We start from the raw sequence: 25,439 nt of genomic DNA, 5'->3' as shown, positions 1-25,439 counted from the left end.
AACCACAAATATTCATATCAGTAACTGCATTCTTCAATCAAAAGCAGCAGATACCCAAAGAAACTCCAACTTTCGTTACAAATTAAGTGCAACATCCTCTACAGTTCTGTACAATATTGAAACCACATGACACAAGCGTAAATTCACCAGCACTGAGCATTGCTGGTTGGAGAATCAGGGCCAAGATGCTGTAAATCCAATCTCAAAACTATGTATTTGAGTACAGGTCGCTGTTGGGAGTGCAGGATTAATAAATTTCCTCTTGAAATTACAAGAATTCTAGCACAGAAAATCTCAAAGGGCAGTCATCATTTTCTAACCTTCCAAGTTAATATTTTTTCCCCCAAATTTTCTGACACAGCAGTCAGTTTCAGTCATCAGATCATAAAATATCAATGGAAGACACTCACTCTTGTTTGTACCAACCATCTTTTCTGATGTTTTGAATAATGCGCCGCATGACATTCCTAGTGATTGGATTTGGGGTATATTTCTGAAAATAATACTGTGCTCCTTGCTGCAGATAATAGTGCTGCTGGCTGACTTACAAACCGAGGACTGAATTTTGTGCCTATGGCGTGCCTCCAGACCCCAGGCCAAAAGGCGGGGGGATTCCCACCTCAGCCAGCTGGAGCCCCCCGAAGCGACTCTACGGTGCCACACCACCCCGCCCCTTTAAAGACAGGGATCCCGCCTCCAAGACCTGCTGGCCAATCACAGGGCTAGCAGCTCAGCAGTATGGGCAGCGCCACCGGGAGCGATGGCCACCGCCAGTAGCCATTGACCTAGGTCCAGTGCTGGAGCCCGGATCCCAGCTAAGTGAGGCGGGGTCGCCAGGGCCAGACCAGTAGGCCTGGGCAATTGGGGGGTGGGGGGGCGGTGCAGGAAGGGGTTGAGTCAAGAAGGTGGGCGTTTAATGCAGGGGAGGGGGTTTCAGGGAGGTGAAGGTTTTCCAGGTGGGGGCCCTCCTTGAGCCCTAATTGCCCACAGAGGAGCCCCCCACCACCCCCCAAAGCCCGCAGGGAGGTCACCTCGTTTTACTGGGCAACTTTCCACATGGCAGAAGCACCCCCCCAGCCCCCAACCACTGGTTAAATCCTAGCAGTAGCAGAAAGAGACCCTTAAATGGCCTCTTAAGGCTCTCAATTGGCCTCTGGGTGGGAAGGTCGTCGTCGGCTTATCAACAAAACTGCGTTGCAACGGGCCCACTGCCCTCCGTTGCAATTCTATGGGCCTCCCCCACCTCCAAACCCGTATCGGGCGACCCATAAAATTCAGCTCCCTGTGTGCTCTATTCATTTTCAACCATGGACTAAGCATTGAGATGTGGTAGTATGTGCCCCTAAGCGCATTATTATAGCATTGAATAGCTTAAGAGAAGATCCCAAAAAGGTATTGATTGGAAGTGCTAGCTGTCCCAACTGCTAATTTACTTCAGGACCCAGAGATGTTGGTGAATGCAAACTTCATCTTGGAAACAATCCTCCTCAGCTGCACTGAGAAGGGATGAAGAGCATTTCAACTTTTCTTCCGTGACACATAAGTCACAATGCAGGTTAATCTTTTAGTATACTAGACAAATATCCAACAGTTCTTTTTCATAGCTTAGAATTTGTAGGCATGAAATGTAAGAGCTTCCTCCAGGCTAGATGTTACGATTAAGCTGCGAGTTGTATCTGTGGCAAAAAACAGTTGCAGGAAGGAAATACACTAGAAGGGGTATCAACCTCAAAGTGCACATGCCATTTTGTCAAAGCCCTGCACAAAGAAACCTTGATTAAGAGTTGGTCCTGAGTGAGCCTGGTATGTTGCATTGGATTGAGATATGTCCAACTCAAAGATTACACAAGCTGGGTCATGTGGGTCTTTTCACCACACTAAAAGGTAGATTTTTGGCATACAGTTGATGAGGGAATTCCAACACATAGGACAATAGCATTATACGCACTGTTACGACCAGGTGAGGAAGGAGTCTCAGGCTCCCCTCTTGCCCCTTTCCTGGTTTGGCCGTGACAGGGCTTATCCTTTAAAAATACAGTGATTTTAGCTTAGCCCCTTAGTGAGCCCTTTGCTCACTGCACTCTAATTGTAATTGCAAATGAACCAGACAGGTTTTCTTGAGTTTAAACAACAAAGATGTAAGTTTGTTAGCCTCATCACTCGAACCCAGTTAAAATTACTAAAATATGCTATACAACCACACTCGCATGCATACAAGAGGCACACGCACACATAAATAGATACAGAGGGGGACAAAGAATTGGGGGGTGGGGAAGGGAAGATGTTGAAGTAGAGTTCGTAATATCTGTAGTACAGATACAATTAATAGTGTCCTTGATTGAAGTGAAAGTCATGGAGTTCTCGCTGCGGTCCAGTGCACAATTTCAGACTTGCATCTCTGGTACCAGAAGGCCGAAGAGGAGCTTTGTCTGTAGTCTTGAAGTCTAAGCTGCCACCGTGGGACTTTGCTGGAGAGGAAGACAGAAAGGAGGATTTTTCTGTCTGCCAGTCCAGTTGCAGTCTTTTCCTTTCTGTGTCGCACAATTCAAAAAAGCCCCAGTCTGGCCAGCAGGTAGGTAATGTAACCATCTCTGTATTTAAAACAGCAGTTTCTAGGAGGGTTGTTGGATTTCCAAGCTTTCCAGTCACACTCGCTACGGGGTGGAGTTTTGGCTCTTACAAAGGATGATCAGCACTATTGTCCAGACCAATCTTGTTAACTGAAACAAGCAGCACCCCCATCGTCTCTCCATTCATGTCTCTCAGAATGCAAATGTGCAACCATGTTTTCAGCTGTTCAGTTCTTTTTTTAAAACAAGTTCTTTGCAATGTCCAGTAAAAAGGTTTCAAGTAGTGTCCCACATGACAAAATTAATATGTTTCCATTTGGCAGTTGTGATTTCCATCACAGTGTGCTAAATATTAAAGCATACACTGGTTGTAGGTACCTAACTTGAATATACATTGGTGTTGCATTAAAACAAATAGCCCTGGGAAGCATCATTCAGAACATAAGAAATAGGAGCAGAAATAGACCATATGTTCCATTGAGCCTGCTCTGCCATTCAATACGATCATGGCTGATCTTGGGCTTCAATTCCACTTTCCTGCCACTCCTCATATATCTTGATTCCCTGAGAGACCAAAAATCTATCTATCCCAACCTTAAATGTATTCGATGATGGAGCATCCGCAACCCTCTGAGGTACAGAATTCCAAAGATTCACAACCCTTTGAGTGTAGTAATTTCACCTCATCTCAGTCCTGAAGGCCCCTTATCCTGAGACTGTGCCCCTGCGTTCTAGATTCCCCAACCAGTAGAAACAATCTCTCAGCTTCTCCCCTAACAAGCCCTTTCATAATCTTGTATGACTCAATTAGATAATTCAATGGGGCATTGTAGCCAGGAGGGTGGCAATGCGCTGACATTTTCTGACCAGTTGTACTGCTAATGACACTGAAGAGCAACTATAGTTTATGTCTACCTAGTGAGGACTCAAACCCTCACACATCAGTTGCCCAATAGTCAACTAGTGACTATTTAATTGGAATCAAGGTAGCTCCAAACTAACACATCTAGCAATGTAAGATTGGAAACCAAGTAAACCTCTATGGCAGACTTGTTAACCCAATACACGAGATAGGAATGTCCACAGCATTCAAGCGTACTGATGACTAACTGGCCAGCTTGACTCATTAATGGAACCTAGACAGACAAACATGTTTCTGAGGGCTAGACCTCTTTCACATTGTTCCACGTAGCCCTGCACAAGCCCTAGTGGTATGCTGAATGAGCAGGAAGTTTACTAGTGCCCATTGCTAGCAGGCCATACAGTTTTGGAAACTCCTGCTGTACCCTATGTACTTAGAGGACTCTAAACTTTGGTCCTGAAACCTGAAGCAAAGTTCTCTGAAATTAGGTAATTGGGATAAAAAATGGACAATCAGAAACCCAACCAGAGGATCTAAATCTCAGTCATTTGGAGAATCAAACATGGGTCTCTATCTGTGTAAAACACTTGTTGACCAAAAGAAACCAACTCAAAAAACCCTACGAACAGATACCATAACAATGAGATAAAAAACACACCAAAATTCAAGAGCAAAATATACTCAATGCATTAAAAATAAAAGCACAAGCTGTATCCACTTACTGTAGAATGCTTAGTTTTCCTATTTAAAAGGGGGACAGGCTCAAAAATGCAAATCAAATTTCCATATGATGCTGCAATCTGTGGAGGAAACACATTTAAATAAGATAATTGATTTATTACTAATTCCTAAAATTACATGATCATTATGCTAGGAAAATTAATAAAATTAGTTCACAGAGCTGGACTGGAGTTTAATATTCTGAATAAAGGTCAAATAAATCATCTTTGTTTCAAACAGATAGCATGTTGAGTCCTTGCTGTCTCAGAGACTAATTAATGTCTTGTTTCCAGGTTCACTCATTGAAAAATGTAGGTTACACAATTCTCTACCCCTCCCCGCCCCCTCCCCACCTTCACTTGCTTAAAACCTAATATTTTTCTAACCGTTGCCAGTTCTGATGAAAAGTCACAAATCTGAAACGTTAACTCTGTTTCTCCACAGATGCTGCCTGACCTGAGTATTTCCAGCACTTTTGTTTTTATTTCAGATTTCCAGCATTTTAGTGTTACACAATTCTATTTTTTCTCCATTCAATAATTTTGCAATTGTTATATTGCAAATCTCACACCCATATCCTACAATGAACTTCAGATAATACAACTGCACACTGTTAGTCTGGAATAAAAGATTCTAAACATTAGTTATACAGATAGTCAACATCTATTCAGAAAGTAAAAGATCTCCAAACGTCCACCAATGCCAATGCAGACTGGAAAGTACCAAATGTAACCCCACTATTTAAGAAAGGAGGGAGAGAGAAAACAAGTAACTACAGACCTGTTAGTCTGGCATGAGCAGTACGGAAAATGTTAAAACCTATTAAAAAGGATGTGATAATTAGACACTTCGAAAACAATGATATGATTGTGCTGAGTCAACATGGATTTATGAAAGGGAAATTGTGTTTGACAAACCTGTTGGGAGTTTTCTAAGGATGTTATTTGTAGCATGATAAAGGAGAACCAGTGAATGTGGTATATTTGGACTTTCAGAAGCCTTTTGTTAAGTCCCACACAGGAGGTTAGTAAACAAAAGTAGAGCTCATGGGATTAGGGGTAATATTCTGGTATGAATTGAGAATTGGTCAACACAAAAAACAGAGTTGGAATAAACGGATCATTCTCAGGATGGCAGGCTGTTACTCATGGGGTACCGCAAGCATCAGTGTTTGGGCCACAGCTGTTCACAATCTATACATATGTTTTGGATGTGGGGACCACATGTAATTTTCCAAATTTGCTAATGACACAAAACTGGGTGGGAATGTAAGTTGTGAGGAGGATGCAAGGAGGCTTCAAGGGGATTTAGATAGTCTAAGTGAATGGCAGATAGAGTATAATGTGAATAAGTATGAAGTTATCCACTTTGGTAGAAACCCCCCCCCAAAAATCAGAGTATTTCTTATATGGAGAGAGGTTGGGAAGTGTTGATGTCCAAAGAGGCCTGGGTGTCCTAGTTCATGAGTCATTAAAAGCTACCATGCAGGTGCAGCAAGCGAATAGGAAGGCAAGTGGTATGTTGGCCTTCATCGCAAGGGGTTTTGAGTACAAGAGCAAAGTTGTCTTGCTGCAATTGTATAGAGACTTGGTGGACCACACCTGGAGTACTGTGTACAGTTTTGGCCTCCTTCTCTAAGGAAGGATACGCTTGCCATAGAAGGAGTGCAACAGAGGTTCACCAGAATAATCCCTGGGATGCGGGATTGTCTTATGAGGAGAGATTGAGGAAACTGGGCCTGTATTCTCTAGAGTTTTGAAGAATGAGACTTGATCTCATTGAAACTTATAACATTCTTACAGGGCTTGACAGGGTGGATGTATATAGGATGTTTTCTCTGGCTGGTGAGTCTAGAACCAAGGAACATAGTCTCAGAATAAGGGGTAAGCCATTTAAGACTGTGATGAGGAGAAATTTCTTCACTCAGAGGGTGGTGAATCTTTGGAATTCTCTACCCCAGAGGGCTGTGGAAGCTCAATCATTGAGCACATTCAAGACAAAATGGATAGATATCTGGAGACCAATGACATCAAGGGATATGGGGATAGTGCGGGAAAGTGGTGTTGAGGTAGATGATCAGCCATGACCTAAGTGAATGGCAGAGCAGGCTTGGCAGGTTGAATGTTGCTCCTATGTTCCTATTTCTCTAGATACAAAATCCAGCATTCCATTAGCCTTTTTGATTACTTCCTGCACCTGTTCAAGACATTTTAATGATCTATGTACCTGGACCCCCAAGTCTCTTTGGACCTCCACTGTATCTGGCTTTTCACCATTTAGAAAGTTAACTTTCCAGCATCATTAAAGGAATGCTTTACTGGATAGCAATCAGATCAAAACTATCAGCATATTGTTTTCTCCTCACAAGAGGAGGAATATTGAAGACAACTGTAGAACCTGAACTGCTGGTCCATTGAGATCAGCTAATAATATGGACCAGGAATTAAACCTCGGATCTTCTAGTCAGATCTGCTTCCTAGTAGTGATATGCTATGTTCCTCTGTTCTAGCAAGAGGCTGTAGCAAAGCAGTCTTGTACTGTATAATCTGGAAAACTGGAGAATACCCATGACACATGAACTAGGCTAAAAGAACACAGTATCAAAGGTTGGAACCAATATTACTGTTTTTTTTTTAAAAGTTCAGCCTTGTGCTGGGTACCTTGCAAAGAAACTTAATTCACTACCAAAATAGCCAATAATCACTGCAATAACTCATTCAACAGTGCAATTAAGTACTATCAATGCAACCAAAGGACAATAGAACAGAACACTGATGCGATACAGCAGATTTGACTAATTGAAATAATTACTTATGAATGCTTGTTAATATTCAATGATGGATAAGCTTATTTAACCTTCAGCATTAAAAATGCAGCATTCCAACTTGTTGGCATCAAACTCAATTCAGCACCCTCATGATGTCAAATCTGTGACTGCGTATTAACCAATCTTCACAGCCTGCCATTTATGTAAACAATGGCCCACACTGCCTGGATGGTGCTTCAGCAATGATAAAAATTCTATATTCTGGTCATGCAGAGACTGAAAAAAAACACAGGAGTAATTCTCTTAGTCTCCCTCACACTGTGCCATCTAAAGAGGGAATTCCACACCCTGCATGCTCACTATTTTCCATGTAAGCTTATTTCGGAGTACGTGGGGTGTAGGAGAGGAAATTAATATTTTTATTCCATTACCAAAGCACTCTCCATCAATGCTTATGCAGAAACAAACAGCCTCCAGCTCCCTATCCTTCCTTAGTGAGGCAGGAAACATGGACAGTAAAGGACATGTAAACGAGTTCTCCCTGAGTCCATTCACATGCGCATTTTGGCTGCTGCACCAGACCCAAGCCCATCAATCTATTTTCACTTTTGCTTTTTCCTTTGGTCATCTAACCTAATATCTCCTTTTGAGGCTGGGTGTCATACATTGTTTTATAATTCTCCTGTAAAGTGGCTTGGAATGCTTTATTACGTTAAAGGCACTACATAAATATAAGTTGTTGTTGTTGCTGGTAAAGGGGCACAGAGAGATGAGGCTTCAGAAAGCCCCCCCATTAACTACATTGTAGCTAAGAATGCAGCTTTCCTCTCAGACATCAGATGAGGCACTGAAGTAATGCCCCGAATGAATGTAGTTTGGGTTGAATGTGAAGTGGGTTACTTTAAGTTAAGGCAGAATTTTTGAGAACTGTCTGGTTTTGGTGCTAGAACGACAGGAGAACTCCAACTACTTTGATTGGGTTCGATTATATTGTTTAACATGTTTTGAACCTCCTCCCTGACTTTGGTCAATTTGCTGGGATTGAGTCTGTATGGGTTTTGTTTAATTGGTTTAGCTTCCCCTACATCACCTTCATGAATAGCCAGAGAAGTATGACCTCTCTTATCTGAGCACACAGGCTGATATTCCCTCAATAGGTTAGCTATGTCTTTCCCCTGTTGCTCAGGTAGATGGTGAGCGATCTCATCGAGACCCTCCAACACCTCTGTGTGCTAGCTTCACCTCAGGAGGCTCAATCTGAGAACTCTCAGTCTCAGACTATCATCTGCTTCATCAAAGGCGCCAGTATCACCCTTTACATTCAATACCACCTGCGCTACACCTACTGGCTGACTATGCTCATAGTCATAGTACCTCTTCAGAATATTCACATGACACACCCTTTGACTCCTCCATCAGCCTGGGGTACTAACTACATAGTTCACATCACTCAGTTAGTTTTTGATACAGTAGGATCCATTAAACCTAGCTTTCAATGGTTTGCCAATCAAAGGCAACAAAATTAGCATTTTATCCCTAGGTTGAAAACTACATACCTTACCTGTTCTATCTGCTTGTACTTTCATCACCTGCTGAGAATCTTTGAGATTTTCTCTGGCCACTGTACTAGTTTTTAAGAGCCTTTCTCGGAACTTTGACACAATCTGGGAGGGCAGTTCCTCCTCCTGTGCTAAAAAATCTCTCTTTAATGAGTGTAAAGGGGCCCATAACCTCATGCCCATAGGCCAATTCGAAGGGACTGAAATCAGTAGACTCATTTGCCGTGCCCCTAGTCACGAATAAGAAGAATGATATCCTTTTATCCTAATCCTGGGGATACTCAAGACAACAGGCCCTAATCATACACTTTAGGGTTTGATGATGCCTCTCCAGAACACCTTAGGACAGCAGGTGATAAGCAGCCGACTTGAGCTGCTTCATTCCTAAATTACACATGACCTCCTAAAATACACCTGACATAAAATTTGACCTCTGGGCAGACTGAATTACTTTTGGCAACCCATACTTAGTGAAAGACTAGACAAACTTCTCAATCACAACTTCATTATGATCTTCTTCAATGGTACTGCCTCTGGAAATCAGGTTGACAAATCTATGATGATCATAAGATACCCATGGCCCGCCTTTGTCTCTCGCAAGGATCTAACCATCTACCAGAACCCTGATAAATGGTTCACCAAATGCAGGTGTTAATTGGGCTTGTTTCAAAAGCTGTGGCTTCCCCACCATCTGACATGTGCATTGTCCAGGATTTCATCTTATTTTTATTGGTTATTAATTTTGGCTGGAGAAGTTATTTTTCATAGTCATAGAGTCATTTATGGCACAGGAGGCGGCCGTTCAGCTTGCCGAGTCCATGCCACTCTCTGTAGTGCAATCCAGCCAGTCCCACTCCCCCACTCTATCCCTGTAGCCCTGCCAAGTTTATTTCCCTTAAGTGCCTATCCAATTTCCTTTTGAAATTATTCACTATCTCCACTTCCACCACCCTCGTAAGCAGCGAGTTTCAAGTCATTACTACTCACTGTGTAACAAAGTTCTTCCTCACACCCCTCCTGTATCTTTTGCCCAAAACTTTACATCTGTGTTCCTTAGTCCTTGTCCCATCAGCTAATGGGAACAGCTATTCTTTGTCTACCTTAACTAAATTTGTCATAATCTTGTACATCTGTATCAAATCTACTTTCCTTTGTTGCAAGGAAAACAAACCCAGTTTCTCCAACCTAACCTTGTAGCTAATATCCCTTATCCCTAGAACCATTCTGGTAAATTTCCTGCACCCTCATATCCTTCCTAAAGCGTGGTGACTAGAACTGGACGCAATACTTCAGGTTGCCGCCTAACCAGAGCTTTATAAAGGTTCAGGATAACCTCCCTGCTTCTATTTATGAAGTTCAAGAACACGTATGCTTTACTGACCACTCTCTTGATGTGTCCTATAACTTCAAAGATCTATGCACATGCACCCCCAGGTCCCTCTGCCCCTACACAATCTTTAGAACTGTGGCATTAAATCTATATGGCCTCTCCCAACCCTTCTGCAAAATGCATCGCATTACACATCTCTATGTTAAATCCCATTTGCCACTTGTCTGCCATTCTGCTAGCCTATCTATGGCCTGTTGCAATCGATTTGTATCATCCTCAATGTTTGTCACTCCTCCAAGTTTGGTACCAACAAATTTTGAAATGTTACTCTCATAGAAACATAGAAAATAGGAGCAGGAGTCGGCCATTCAGCCCTTGGAGCCTGCTCCGCCATTCATTATGGTCATGGCTGATCATCCAACTCAGTAACCACTTTCGCCCCATATCCTTTGATTCCTTTCACCCCAAGAGCCATATCTAACTCTTCCTTGAAAACATACAATGTTTTGGCCTCAACTGCTTTCTGTGGTAGCGAATTCCACAGGTTCACCGCTCTCTGGGTGAAGTAATTTCTCCTCATCTCAGTCCTGAAAGGTTTACCCCGTATCCTTAGACTATGACCCCTGGTTCTGGACTCCCCCACCATTGGGAACATCCTTCCTGCATCTACCCTGTCAAGTGCTGTTAGAATTTTTTGGTTTCTTTGAGATCCCCCCTCACTCTTCTGAACTCCAGCAAATATAATCCTAACCGACTCAATCTCTCCTCATCCGTCAGTTTTCATATTCTCATATTCTCTCTTTGCCAGTCTTATTTTCCTCTTCACTTCCCCTCTCTCAACATATTGTATTTGACCTTGTTCTCACTTGAAGAGTTCACCTGACATGCATCATACTCTCTTTTTTTTTATCATATCCGCTATCTCCCTCATCATCCAAGGAACCTGCTTTTGGTTCCGCTATCTTTTGCCCCTGTTGGAATGTAAAGGAGTACAAGTACAAGACAAGTACAATGTCTGTACTTGAAGCATCTCCTCCTTAAAGATCACCCATTGTTCCTTTACAATTTTTCCTGTCAGTCTTTGGTTCCACTTTATCCTGGTTAGATCCCTTCTTAGATCATTGAAATTAAAATTTAGATGTTCTACTTTGGATTGTTCCTTGCTCTTCTCCATTACTGGTCTAAACCTTATGTTATGGTGATCACTCTTACTGAGGTGTTCCCCACAACCACTTGGTCAACTTGGCCCATCTCATTCCCCAGCACCAGATCTAACAATGGCTCCTTCCTAGTTGGGCCGAGAAAATACTAGTCAAGGAAGTTCTCCTGAACACATTTCAGAAATTACTCCTCCTCCTCACCCTTTACTCTAATACTATCCCAATCATTATTTGGGTAATTGAATCTCCAAATATCACCACTCTGTAGTTCTTGCACATCTGCGATTTACCTGCAGATTGCTCCTCTATCTCCCTCTCACTATTTGGAGGCCTATATAATACCCCCGGTCGCATGATCACCCCCTTTTTGTTTCTCAACTCTAACCAAATGGATTCTGTCCTTTCCCCCTCAATGTCATTCACTCTTTGCAACACCACAACATCTTCCCTCATCAGCACTGCCACCCCACCTCCCTTTTATCCTTACCCATCTTTTCTGAACACTTAGTATCCTTAAATATTAAGCAAGCAGTCCTCACCATCTTAAGCCACATTTGTTATTGCCACTACATCATATTCCCACACAGTTATTTGTGCTTTTAGCTCACCAACCTTATTCACCACATTCTGTGCATTTACATGCATCCTTCCCTTGTGAATAATTGGTGAAAGGCCATTCAGAACGTTTAGCATCTTATATCCATCCTCTAGTGTTTCAGGCCCGTCCATGGCTTCTATCGTTCACACCCCTTCCCTGACTTCCCTCTTCTGTTCAAATAGTACAAGAATGCAAATGGCATACAATGAGTCTGCAGATATGCTTTTTTCTAGGTCTCTGTCTTATCTGATTGCATTTTTGAACTCGTGTAACTCCTGACATCCATCCAGTCTTGCAATTCTGTAGCCTTGAATGTTAGGATGCATACAAAACAATCTCTTGCTTGTTAACTTTTAAGTCCTAAAGCCCTGTAGACCAGATGTGATGCAGATGGCTTACTCAATGTCCGAATCCAATCTCTCACATTCAGAGAAGCTGGCAATCTTACACTCTCACATTACTTGTCTCCTGTGAATACAACATGGATCAATGCATTTTTTTTTTTTTTTTTTTATAAAAGATTTCGTTCCAAGAACATGGGCAACACTGCATTTGTTGCAAATTCCTAGTGGTGAGGATGAGAACAAAAAATTCTGCAAATACTCAGTAAGTCTGGCAGCAACTGTGGAAAGAGAAACAGAGGTGATGTTTCAGGTCTATGACCTTTCATCAGAACTCTTAGTTGCCAAGATGTTGGCTGTGGGCCTTCTTTCTAAACCACTGCAGTCTTTGTGGTAACGGTGCTCTCAATAGTGTTAAGTAGGTGTTTTAGGATTTTGAACCAGTGCCAATGAAGGATGATGCACAAGTTGTAGGAACTTGAAGCAAATGCTGTTCCAATGATATAGCTGTTCTAGTCCTGTTGGTAGTAAGGGTCGAGTTGCTACAGTGCATCTTATACATAACACATATTTCTGCCAGTGCAAGTTAGTGTAGTGCCACTAATCAAGGAACTGCTCTGTCCTGGTTCGTGTTGAGCTTGAGTTTTCCTGTAGGTGTGACCACTCAGGTGAGTGGTGGGCATTTCTTTATAATCCTGATTTGAGCTTTGTAAATGGTGGAGAAGCTTTGAGGAATCAGGACATGACTCAGTTGTAGAGTACCCTGTTTCTCATAGCCCTTGTTGCAACAGCATTCATATGGTTGGCCCAGTTAAACTTCTGAACAATGATAATCGATAAAATGTTAAATGTGAAAGACGCCCACAAATAAAATCAACGTTAGCATTTGCATACAAAATCAGAAAGAATTCTTTCCAACTTCAAATCTTGAAAGAGATCAATCATGAAGGAAATGCCTAGAAACAAGAGATTGTTAGGAAAAATGGTTGTGCACAGAATTGGAGGCAACCTTTTGACATGGGTTGGGAAATGGTTAGCAGATTGAAGTATGGATAACAGTTTTGTACTCTAATTAGCAGAATGCAATTTCGTCCAGCACCATAACCCTCAGAGATATCTGCATTCCTCTAATTCTGACCTCTTGAACACCCCCAATTTTAATCGCTCCACCATTGGTGCGTTCAGCTGCCTAAACCCTAAGCTCTGGAATTCCCTCCCTAAACTTCTCCATTTCACTACCTCGCTTTCTTCCTTCAAGAGACTCCCTAAAACCCACCAGTCTGACCAAGCTTTTGGCCATCTGCCTTAATATCTCACGTGGTTTGTTAACAAATTTTGTTTTATAATGCCCTTGTGAAGGGCCATGGGATGTTGTATATTGAAGCTGTCAGGTGACCACTGGTACCCTCCAACAACCTGTACTGAGGCTTTCGCAGTTGCAAAGAAACAAAGATAGATTAAGTGTGGATAAAACAATGGCAGATGGTATGCAACGTGGGAAATTGCAAGATCATCCACTTTGAACCTAATCAAGATAGATCAGAGCATTTTCTAAATGATAAGAAAGTCGGAACTGTGGCGAAGTGATTTGGAGGACAATATATAGAAACTAAAAACTAGTTAACAGGCTAATGGAATGTCAGCCTTCATCTCAAAGGAGTTAGAATACAAAGCTGTGGAAGTGATGTTACAGTTGCATAAATTTGTATAGAGCTCACGTAAACCACATCTTGAATACTGCACTCAGGTCTGAGCACTGCACCTTAGGAAGGATATATTGACCTTGGAAAGGGTGTCATGCAGCTTCCCCAGAATGGTTCAGAGCTAAAATTGTTGCATAGACTAGGCTAGTAATCCCTCGAACATAGAAGATTAAGGGCTGATCTATTTGAATGTTTTATTTAATTAAAGGATTTAATAGGGTAGGTAGAGAGAAATTATTTCCTCTGGTGGGAGAGTCTAGAACAAGGGGCATAACCTTAAAATTAGAGCTGGCCATTCAGGGTTGATGTCAGGAAGCATTTCTGCTCACAAAAGTTGGTAGAAATCTGGAACTCTTCTCCCCCAAAAAGCTCTTGAGACTAGGTCAATGAAAAATTTCAAAACTGAGATTGATAGACTTTTGTTAGGCAAGGGTATTAAGGTTATGAAACTAAGATGGGAAAAACTGAATTAAGATATGGTGTTACGATCTTGTTAGAGATCAGTAACTTTTAAAGGAGAGAAACTCAAACTCCTAGTTATTGACTGAAAGTATTAGCCCACAAGATTTCACATTTTAAACAAAAAAAAGTTGCTGTCCAAGAGCTAAACAAAGCAAGCACTACTAACTTAACACTTACACTTGAAACTTAAACTCTCAGCAGTAAACTCCCCGTTTGACTTTCACTTCCACCCTAGTTTCTCTATACTTTACATCTCCCTGCATAATCTAACTCCATAGCAATGTGGTACATCTGGGATCTTGAAGGTTCGTTCTCTTCCCCTGGGACCAATCCAAAGCATACGACAGGTGTCTGGAATTCACTCCGATTCTCCTTAGTTTCCCAGCTATCTTCTGAGGTATGAAATTTCTTGGGGATTCGCCCTCTAGCAACCAGCTAGGTGAACCATCCTGCTCTCTTTCAACACCTCACCAATCTGGATTTCCCCAATCCGAGCATGGGCCTCACTCTTATGTCTATTACAGTGACTTCGAATCAGAAAGCACCTTTAACTTCTGATAGCTCTTTGCTACTAAGTCCAGCTGCTTCCAAAGCCAACTGCTGGCATCTCTCTCTCTTTCTCTGCCACACCCCAGCTGCTTTCAAAGATAACTTTCCGTGAGCAAAACACAGATAAAACACCTGACCAAAAGGCATCGCCCTGCATAATCTATCTCCATAGTAATGTGGTACATCTGGGATGTCCCAGATATAAATCTCAGCTAATTAACTCCAACTCCAAAACATCCTGTAGTGTCTCCCACCCACCCTCCTCCTCTAACCAAAAAAAAAAAGGACTCGGTGGAGTGCAGATAAGGTAAGGCTTTTTCTATTTATTTTTTTTTCCGTGTGATTGGTAAAAACTTTTCGTTCCTTTTTCATCTAAGTTCAGACTAAGTTAAGCTTAAGATTAAAAATGGCAGGAGATCTCAGACCCGTGTTATGCTCCTCTTGCTCGATGTGGGAGCTCAGGGACACGGCTGATGTCCCTGACTCCTTTATGTGCTGGAAGTGCGTCCAGCTGCAGCTCTTGCTAGACCGCATGACGGCTCTAGAGCAGCGGATGGACTCACTTTGGAGCATCCGCGATGCTAAGGAGGTCGTGGATAGCACGTTTAGCGAATTGGTCACACTGCAGATTAGGATTGCTGAGGGAGAAAGGGAATGGGTGACCAAAAGGCAGAGAAAGAGCAGGAAGGCAGCGCAGGTGTCCCCTGCGGTCATCGCCCTCCAAAACAGGTATACCGTTTTGGATACTGTTGAGGGAGCTGGCTCACCAGGGGAAGGCAGCAGTAGCCAGGTTCATGACACCGTGGCTGGCTCTGCTGTTCGGAAGGGCGGGAAAAAGAGTGGAAGGGCTATAGTCATCGGGGATTCGACTGTAAGGGGAGTAGATAGGCGGTTCTGTGGTCAAAAATGAGACTCCCGAATGGTATGTTGCCTCCCAGGTGCACGGGTCAGGGATGTCTCAGATCGGCTGCAGAACATTCTGAAAGGGGAGGGTGAACAGCCAGTTGTCATTGTGCACATAGGCACCAATGATATAGGTAAAAAACGGGATGAAGTCCTACAAGCAGAGTTTAGGGAGTTAGGAGCCAAGTTAAAAAGTAGGACCTCAGAGGAAGTAATCTCAGGATTGCTACCAGTGCCACGTGATCGTCAGAGTAGAAATGAAAGAATAGTCTGGATGATTGCGTGGCTTGAGAGATGGTGGAGGAGGGAGGGGTTCAGATTTTTGGGACATTGGGACCGGTTCTGGGGGAGGTGGGACTATTACAAATTGGACGGTCTACACCTGGGCCGGACTGGAACCAATGTTCTTGGGGGTGCTTTTGCTAACGCTGTTGGGGAGGGTTTAAACTAATGTGGCAGGGGGATGGGAACCAAATGAGGTGGTTAGTGGACAGTAAGGAGGTAGTAACTAAAGCCTGAAAGGAACTAGATAATGAAGTCAGCGTGACTAAGGGAAAGAGTAGACAGGGAGCAGATGATGAACGCAAAGGGACTGGTGGTCTGAGGTGCATTTGAATGCAAGAAGTGTAGTAGGTAAGGCAGATGAACTTAGGGCTTGGATTAGTACCTGGGAGTATGATGTTATTGCTATTACTGAGACTTGGTTGAGGGAAGGGCATGATTGGCAACTAAATATCCCAGGATATCGATGCTTCAGGCGGGATAGAGAGGGAGGTAAAAGGGGTGGAGGAGTTGCATTACTGGTCAAAGAGGATATCACAGCTGTGCTGAAGGAGGGCACTATGGAGGACTCGAGCAGTGAGGCAATATGGGCAGAACTCAGAAATAGGAAGGGTGCGGTAACAATGTTGGGGCTGTACTACAGGCCTCCCAACAGCGAGCGTGAGATAGAGGTACAAATATGTAAACAGATTATGGAAAGATGTAGGAGCAACAGGGTGGTGGTGATAGGAGATTTTAATTTTCCCAACATTGACTGGGATTCACTTAGTGTTCGAGGTCCAGATGGAGCAGAATTTGTAAGGAGCATCCAGGAGGGCTTTCTAGAGCAGTATGTAAATAGTCCAACTCGGGAAGGGGCCATACTGGACCTGGTGTTGGGGAATGAGCCCGGCCAGGTGGTTGAAGTTTCAGTAGGGGACTACTTTGGGAATAGTGATCACAATTCCGTAAGTTTTAGAATACTCGAACAAAGACGAGAGTGGTCCCAAAGGAAGAGTGCTAAATTGGGGGAAGGCCAACTCTACCAAAATTCGGCAGGAGCTGGGGAATGTAGATTGGGCGCAGCTGTTTGAAGGTAAATCCACATTTGATATGTGGGAGGCTTTTAAAGAGAGGTTGATTAGCGTGCAGGAGAGACATGTTCCTGTGAAAATGAGGGATAAAAATGGCAAGATTAGGGAACCATGGATGACAGGTGAAATTATGAGAGTAGCCAAGAGGAAAAAGGAAGCATACATAAGGTCTAGGCGGCTGAAGAAAGACGAAGCTTTGAAAGAATATCGGGAATGTAGGACCAATCTGAAACGAGGAATTATGAGGGCTAAAAGGGGTCATGAAATATCTTTAGCAAACAGGGTTAAGGAAAATCCCAAAGCCTTTTATTCATATAAAAGGAGCAAGAGGGTAACTAGAGAAAGGATTGTCCCACTCAAGGACAAAGGAGGAAAGTTATGCGTGGTGTCAGAGAAAATGGGTGAGATTCTAAACGAGTACTTTGCATCGGTATTCACCGAGGAGAGGGGCATGACGGATGTTGAGGTTAGGGACAGATGTTTGATTACTCTAGGTCAAGTCGGCATAAGGAGGGAGGAAGTATTGGGTATTCTAAAAGGCATTAAGGTGACAAGTCCCCAGGTCCGGATGGGATCTATCCCAGGATACTGAGGGAAGTGAGAGAGGAAATAGTTGGGGCCTTAACAGATATCTTTGCAGGGTCCTTAAACACGGGTGAGGTCCCGGAGGACTGGAGAATTGCTAATGTTGTTCCCTTGTTTAAGAAGGGTAGCAGGGATAATCCAGGTAATTATAGACCCGTGAGCCTGACGTCAGTGGTAGGGAAGCTGCTGGAGAAGATACTGAGGGATAGGATCTATTCCCATTTGGAAGAAAATGGGCTTATCAGTGATAGGCAACATGGTTTTGTGCAGGGAAGGTCATGTCTTACCAACTTAATAGAATTCTTTGAGGAAGTGACAAAGTTGATTGATGAGGGAAGGGCTGTAGATGTCATTTACATGGACTTCAGTAAGGCGTTTGATAAGGTTCCCCATGGTAGGTTGATGGAGAAAGTGAAGTCGCATGGGGTCCAGGGTGTACTAGCTAGATGGATAAAGAACTGGCTGGGCAACAGGAGACAGAGAGTAGCAGTGGAAGGGAGTTTCTCAAAATGGAGACGTGTGACCAGTGGTGTTCCACAGGGATCCGTGCTGGGACCACTGTTGTTTGTAATACATAAATGATTTGGAGGAAAGTATAGGTGGTCTGATTAGCAAGTTTGCAGACGACACTAAGATTGGTGGAGTAGCAGATAGTGAAGGGGACTGTCAGAGAATAGAGCAGAATATCGATAGATTGGAGAGTTGAGCAGAAAAATGGCAGATGGAGTTCAATCAGGGCAAATGCGAGGTGATGCATTTTGGAAGATCCAATTCAAGAGTGAACTATACAGTAAATGGAAAAGTCCTGGGGAAAATTGATGTACAGAGAGATTTGGGTGTTCAGGTCCATTGTTCCCTGAAGGTGGTAACGCAGGTCAATAGAGTGGTCAAGAAGGCATACGGCATGCTTTCCTTCATCGGACGAGGTATTGAGTACAAGGGTTGGCAGGTCATGTTACAGTTGTATAGGACTTTGGTTCGGCCACATTTGGAATACTGCGTGCAGTTCTGGTCGCCACATTACCAAAAGGATGTGGATGCTTTGGAGAGGGTGCAGAGGAGGTTCACCAGGATGTTGCCTGGTATGGAGGGCGCAAGCTATGAAGAGAGGTTGAGTAGATTAGGATTATTTTCATTAGAAAGACGGAGGTTGAGGGGGGACCTGATTGAGGTGTACAAAATCATGAGAGGTATAGACAGGTTGGATAGCAAGAAGCTTTTTCCCCAGAGTGGGGGATTCAATTACTAGGGGTCACGAGTTCAAAGTGAGAGGGGAAAAGTTTAGGGGGGGATAGTTTAGGTTGAAGATGAGTTTGAATTGGAATCAAAGGGGTATGTATAGTGGGAGCCATTTTGATTTTTCTTCTTTACAATTGAGAAGACCATGGAGTGTAAAATGGTCTTCATAAATGATCTAAATTTCTGGACAGATACATGAATGGGCAGGAAGCAAAGAGATACAGACCCTTAGAAAATAGGCGACATGTTTAGATAGAGGATCTGGATCGGCGCAGGCTTGGAGGGCCGAAGGGCCTGTTCCTGTGCTGCAATTTTCTTTGTTCTTTCTTTGTTCTATCCTTTTCCTTTTGGATACCCACATGAATAATTTATACTGCTAACAAAGACAGGGCAATTCTCTTCAGACTTACTGACTTCAGTTCCCCAACTAAATGAGCCCATCTGCTGTTTCATGGCTTTCACCTCTCTAATTCTGACCCTTTAGTACACATGGAAAGATCTTTGAGTGTAAATACCTTGGGCGGTCTGGCAACCTTTTGAATTCCACAATTTCAATTGCCTTACATCTACTAAATTAATTATCCCAAAACTAAGAGTGACCTCTCAAAAAAAAAACATGAACTAAATAATCATAACAATAGACCAGCCATGATCAGGTTCCAGGGGTTGAATGGCCTCTTCCTGTTCCTATGTATTGCAAACCAAGATGCGGTCACAATACAAACAGTTCATGGAACAGCAACTATGGAGAGCCCAAAACATACCAGGATTCAGCATGAAGGACAGTCACAGGAGCTCAGACAATAGTTGACCATTGGTAATAATGACAACACATGTTGCAAAGCACCATCTGGAGCATTTAAAGTACTCAAAGCAATTGGACGTACCTTTCCTTGCTGCATGGAGCAATCAACACACCCAACTTGGATATTTCCATGTTTGGCTCCAGGAATAATTTGAAGTCTTTCAAAATCACTGGCTAAAATCACAATATCACATCCTGAAGCATAGGCCTGGTAAGACATTGAAATAAATGGTTAGTATTAACTAAAACCAATTGAACAAGTTTGAAATACTGTTAACATGTGTTATTTCTGCAATGCAAATATGAATTCAAATTCCAACATATCTGTATTGCTTCAAGCACTATAATTAATTAAACTTAAAAACCGTTTGTCTGGCATCTTACCATGTCTCAAATATCTCAATGGGGGTTACATCGGAACAGTGGAGCAGGAGTAGGCCATTCAGTCCATCCACTTCAAATGCCTTTTTCCCACACTATTCCCATATCCCTTTATGTCATTGGTATTTAGAAATGTGTCAATCTCGGTTTTAAAACATACTCAATGACTGAGCTTCCACAGCCCTCTGGGCTAGAGAATTCCAAAGATTCACAACCCTCTGAGTAAAGAAATTTCTCCGCATCTCAGTCCTCAGTGGCTTCCCCCTTATTCTGAAATCATGTCCCCTAGTTCTGGACTCCCCAACCAGGGGAAACATCTTACCTGCATCTACCCTGTCTATCCCTTTAAGTATTTTGTAGGTTTCAATGAGATCACCTCTCATTCTTCGAAACTCTAGAGAATACAGGCCCTGTTTCCCCAATCTCTCTTCATAGGACAGTCCCGCCATCCTGGGAACAAGTCTGGTGAACCTTTGCTGCATTCCCTCATTGGCAATAACATCCTTCCCAAGGTAAGGCGACCAAAACTGCACACAGTACTCGAGGTGCAGTCTATCCAAGGTTCTATACAATTGAAGCAAGACTCCTGTTCTCAAATCCTCTTGCAATAAGGCTAACATACCATTAGCCTTCTAAATTGCTTGCTGTACCTGCATATTAGCTTTCAGTGACTTACTGATGAGGACACCAAGTCCCTCTGTACGTCTACACTTTCTAATCTCTTACCATTTAAGAAATACTCTGCACCTCTATTCCTCCTACCAAAATGGATGATAACCTCATATTTTTACACACAATAATTACTTTGATGTTCAGTTTTAGATAGAAACAATAATGCTTAGGAGTGCCGCTGTGACAGTCCAGTGTGATATGTGCCAGTACACAGTATGACAACCACATAGCCAGCAAGTTTGGCCTCCCCTTCTCTACTTAATATGCTGCTGGCAGAGGAAACAAGCCAAAAAAGACTGTTCCAATAGAAGTGCCGTTGTGGTTATATAAAGCTAAAAAAAAATCTTTTAATGTTTTACAAAATCACACATTTTAAATTTTATTAGCCTGCAAATCTATATTTAGAAAAATGCCTAGCTAGCCATTAAGCAGAAGCTGAGGCAACAATTTATTTTGTAGATTTAAGTGGGCATTTTGAAAATGCCCTGATTATGAACATCAGTAATTTATTCTGTTAAATAGACAGAAGCCTATTTACCTGCTAAAATAATGTACACATAATTTCTGTAGATAGCTTTCCAAAATAAATATCAAGCAACCAGATGAGGGATGGAGCAGGCCTTCAAAGGGTAAAGGAGATCAGGTAGACCCCCAAGCTCAGAGAACATATTTTTAAAGGACTTCAATTAATGAGGTACTTACATATCAAAGTTGTAGTTTTCTTGCAAAATACATAATCGATAATGTCCAAAACAATACAGTATCTTAAAAACCTTTTGAGTCAGTCCAAAGTATTAGCTGGGGTAGGAAAACTTAAATAAAAACAGAAAGTGCTAGAAATACTCAGCAAGCCAGGCAGCATCTGTGGAGAGTGAAGCAGAATTAACATTTCAGGTCTGTGACTTTTCATTAGAAGTTCTGATGAAAGGTCACAGACCTGAAACATTAACTCTGCTTCTCTCTCCACAAATGCTGCCTGACCTGCTGAGTATTTCAAGCACTTTCTGTTTTTATTTCAGATTTACCGCATCTGCAGGATTTAGCTTTTATTTTAGGAAAACTTAAAATTTGCCAGCAAGCAAATTAACATTTTGCAACAGTGAACCACAGCTCTAGAGGTAGTTTCAACAAAATGCACAGTATAAAAGGGGAACAAAACAGATTTTGATTATGAATCATGGTAACGGAATTTTAGGAAAATGTGGTGTTTTGACCGAGGCGGAAGTAATGCACTGTCAAATCCGTCCCATTACTCCACAGGTCACAGCATATTATTAAATTTCCCCACCTAACCGGAAATTAGCCAAATTAATCACTTTATTTACCCCCAGAATAAAACTCACCAAACCAGGTATCTTTAAACAACAACAAATTAAGATTTAGTACATTAATAGTTAAACAATACTGAGATAAATCTATGTCTGAAAAGACTTTATAACTTCTTATTCCTCCTAACCTTCATGCACACACACATACAATCAAAAACCAACGGCTAACCAGTTCTAAAATGATGTTTTAAATTAGAGCTGTTTCTTAGGAATAATCAAACAACTGGGGTGTAAATCCAGGTTGGTTACTTTCCCGAATCAGTGAGATGTCCCTGAGTCAAATAGTCAGATGTCACTCGAAGTCTCCAGGCGAGTTGATGAACAGTCTGTAATGGATAGGCATCCAAGGCACTTCGGCTGCAGAAGGCGTCACACAGATATTTCAACGAAGAGTATAACAACAGGTCTATTTAGATTTTGAATTAGCAGTCTATCAGTAGAAACTTTACTTAGTTTCCAGAGCTCCCAGAAACACAAATGACAACAGAAAGTCACTCCTGAGGCAGAGACTTCTTAGGGACAGGAATAAAAAGGAGTTTGCCTCCAATAATGCAAAGATTCCTTTCCAGGGGTCTTTTCCTCTTTAGGTGAAACACAGCCTGTAAGCCAACGTAGATTTTCTGCTGAGACAAACATCCTTCCTTCAGGGAGAGCACGCTTCACTTGTCTGCCAGATCAAACTGGTTCTGGCCAGTCTTTACACACATTCAAATTGATACAATACGGCATGCAACCTCTCTCTCTTCGAGTTGCTTAGTAACAGGCTTGTACACACTGTTCCCAGAGAATATAAAAACTTCTCTCAGTCAAGGGACACAGACCCCCACCCTGCCGAGTTTTATAGAGAAAAAAAATTGACTGGAGATAAGTGTTTTAAGAATGCTGAGAATTTACTCATATGAACAAATGAATTAGGAGCAGGAATAGGCCACTCGAGCCTGCTCCGCCATTCAATAAGTTCATGGTTGAACTGATTACTGCACATTTCCACCGACTCCCGATAACCTTGCACCCCTTTGCTTATCAAGAATCTATCGACCTCTGCCTTAAAAATATTCAGACTCTTAAAAAATTTCTCCTCATCTCTGTCTTAAATGGGCAACCCCTTATTTTTAAATAGTGACTCCTGGTTCTAGATTCTGCCACAAGAAGAAACATCATTTCCACATCCACCCTGTCAAGACCCCTCAGGATCTTGTATGTTTCAATCAAGTTACCTCTTACTCTTCTAAATTCCAGCGGATACAAGTCTAGCCTATCCACTCTTTCCTCGTAAGACAGCCCGCCCATTCCAGGTATTAGTCCAGTAAACCTTCTCTGTAATGCTTCCAATGCATTTATATCCTTCCTTAAATAAGGAGACCAGTACTGTGCACAGTACTCCAGATGTGGTCTCACCAATGCCTTGTATAGCTGAAGCATAACCTCCCTACGGTTGTATTCAATTCCTCTCGCGATAAACAACAACATTCTATTAGCTTTCCTAATTACGTGCTGTACCTGCAGACTAACCTTTTGTGATTCATGCACTAGGCCACCCAGATTCCTCTGCATCTCAGAGCGTGGCAATCTCTCACCATTTAGAGAATATGCTTCCTTTTTATTCTTCCTGCCAAAGTGGACAATTTCACACTTTCCCACATTATACTCCATTTGCCAGGTCTTTGCCCACTCACTTAACCTATCTATATCCCTTTGTAGCCTCCTTACGTGCTCTTCACAACCTACTTTCCTACCTATCTTTGTGTCATCGGCAAATTTAGCAACCATACCTTCGGTCCCTTCATCCGAGTCATTTATGTAAATTGTAAAAAGTTGAGGCCCCAGCACAGAACCCTGTGGCACACCGCTCATTACATCTTGCCAACCAGAAAATCACCCATTTATGACGACTCGCTGTTTCCTGTTAGCTCACCAATCTTCTATTCATGCCAATATGTTATCCCCTACACCATGAGCTTTTATTTTCTGCAATAACCTTTGATGTGGCACCTTATCAAATGCCTTCTGGAAATCTAAGTACAATACATCCACCGGTTCCCCTTTATCCACAGCACATATAACTCAAAGGACTGCAATAAATCGGTTAAACATGATTTCCCTTTCACAAAACCATGTTGACTCTGCCTGATTACCTTGAATCTTTCTAAATGCCCTGCTATATTGTCTTTAATAATAGCTTCTAATATTTTCCCGATGACAGATGTTAAGCTAACTGGCCTGTGGTTTCCTGCTTTCTGTCTCCCTCCCTTTTTGAATAAAGGAGTTACATTATGCAGATTTCCCTTCCTTTACCAGAATTGGACACAATAGTAAAAGTTCATAACTTCCTTGCTTTTGTACTCTCTGCCTCTATTTATAAATCCCAAGATCCCATGCATGTCCATGCAAGCCAAAGACTTGCAGGTTGATAGGTAAATTGGCCATTAGCAATTGCCCCTAGTATAGGTAGGTGGCAGGAGAATATAGGGACAGGTGGGGATATGTGGTAGGAATATGGAATTAGTGCGGGATTAGTATAGATGGGTGGTTGATGGTTGGCAAAGACTCGGTGGGTCGAAGGGCCTATTTCAGTGCTGTATCTCTAAACTAAACATACCTTTTTAACCACTTTCTCAAGCTGCCCTGCAATTAACAATTTGTACACATATACACCCAAGTCCCTCTGCTCCTACACCCCCTTTAGAATTGTATCCTTTATATTGCCTTTCCTCATTCTTGCTACCAAAATCTACCACGTCGCACTTCTCTGCATTAAATTTCATTTGCCATATGCCTGCCCATCCCACCAGCCTATGTCAGAGAGATACAACACTGAAACAGGCCCTTTGGCCCACCGAGACTGTGCAGACCATCAACCACCCATTTATACTAATCCTACATTAATCCCGTATTCCCTACCACATCCCCACCTTTCCTTAATTCTCCTACCACCTACCTATACTAGGGGCAATTTACAATGGCCAATTTACCTATCAACCTGCAAGTCTTTGGCTGTGGGAGGAAACCGGAGCAGCCGGCGGAAACCCACGCGGTCACAGGAAGAACTTGCAAACTGGAGCTGTGAGGCTGCGGTGCTAACCACTGTGCCGCCCTCTTGAAACTTTTCACTATCCTCCTCACAGTTCACAATACTTCCAACTTTTCTGTCATCTGTAAATTTTGAAATTGTGCACTGCCTATGCCCACTTTTATGGTCCACACTGACGACCTCCTACTAGCCTTATCAGCATATGCTTCTAATTCTTTCTCCCTCATGTACTTAACTGGCTTCATATTTAATGCATCTCTGCTATTCTCCTTAACTATTCCACATGGTAATGAGTTCCACATTCTAACATTCTCTGGGTAAAGAAATCTCTCTCAAGTACCTATTGACCATCTTATATTTTAACCTCTCGTACTGGAGACCCCCAAAGGTAGAAACACTCTCTGTCTATCCTTTCATAATTTTATAGATCTCCATTAGGTCACCTTTCAGCCTTATATCTTCTAGAGTAAAGAGCTTTTTCAGTCTTTCCTGATAGTTATAACGTCTCAGTTCTGGTAT

At 42.4% G+C, this 25,439-nt stretch overlaps 1 protein-coding gene across 6 annotated transcripts in view; it reads right to left on the bottom strand.

Moving 5' to 3' along the window:
• Positions 1–25,439, bottom strand: part of LOC137369151 (dmX-like protein 1) — a 289,553-nt gene that overhangs the window by 214,685 nt on the left and 49,429 nt on the right. For all 6 annotated transcript variants that reach the window (XM_068029885.1, XM_068029888.1, XM_068029887.1 and 3 more), the window contains exons 2-3: positions 19,591–19,716; positions 4,155–4,232 (exon numbers count right to left, since the gene is read on the bottom strand). In XM_068029885.1, coding sequence (XP_067885986.1) covers positions 4,155–4,232; positions 19,591–19,716 — 204 coding nt within the window. The remainder of the gene's footprint in view (positions 1–4,154; positions 4,233–19,590; positions 19,717–25,439) is intronic.

This window comes from Heterodontus francisci, chromosome 4 (genome assembly GCF_036365525.1).
Source record: "Heterodontus francisci isolate sHetFra1 chromosome 4, sHetFra1.hap1, whole genome shotgun sequence".
In the NCBI taxonomy this organism is placed as follows: Eukaryota; Metazoa; Chordata; class Chondrichthyes; order Heterodontiformes; family Heterodontidae; genus Heterodontus; species Heterodontus francisci.
Note: the sequence above shows the minus strand (reverse complement) of the source record. Positions and strands in the feature narration are given on the sequence as shown.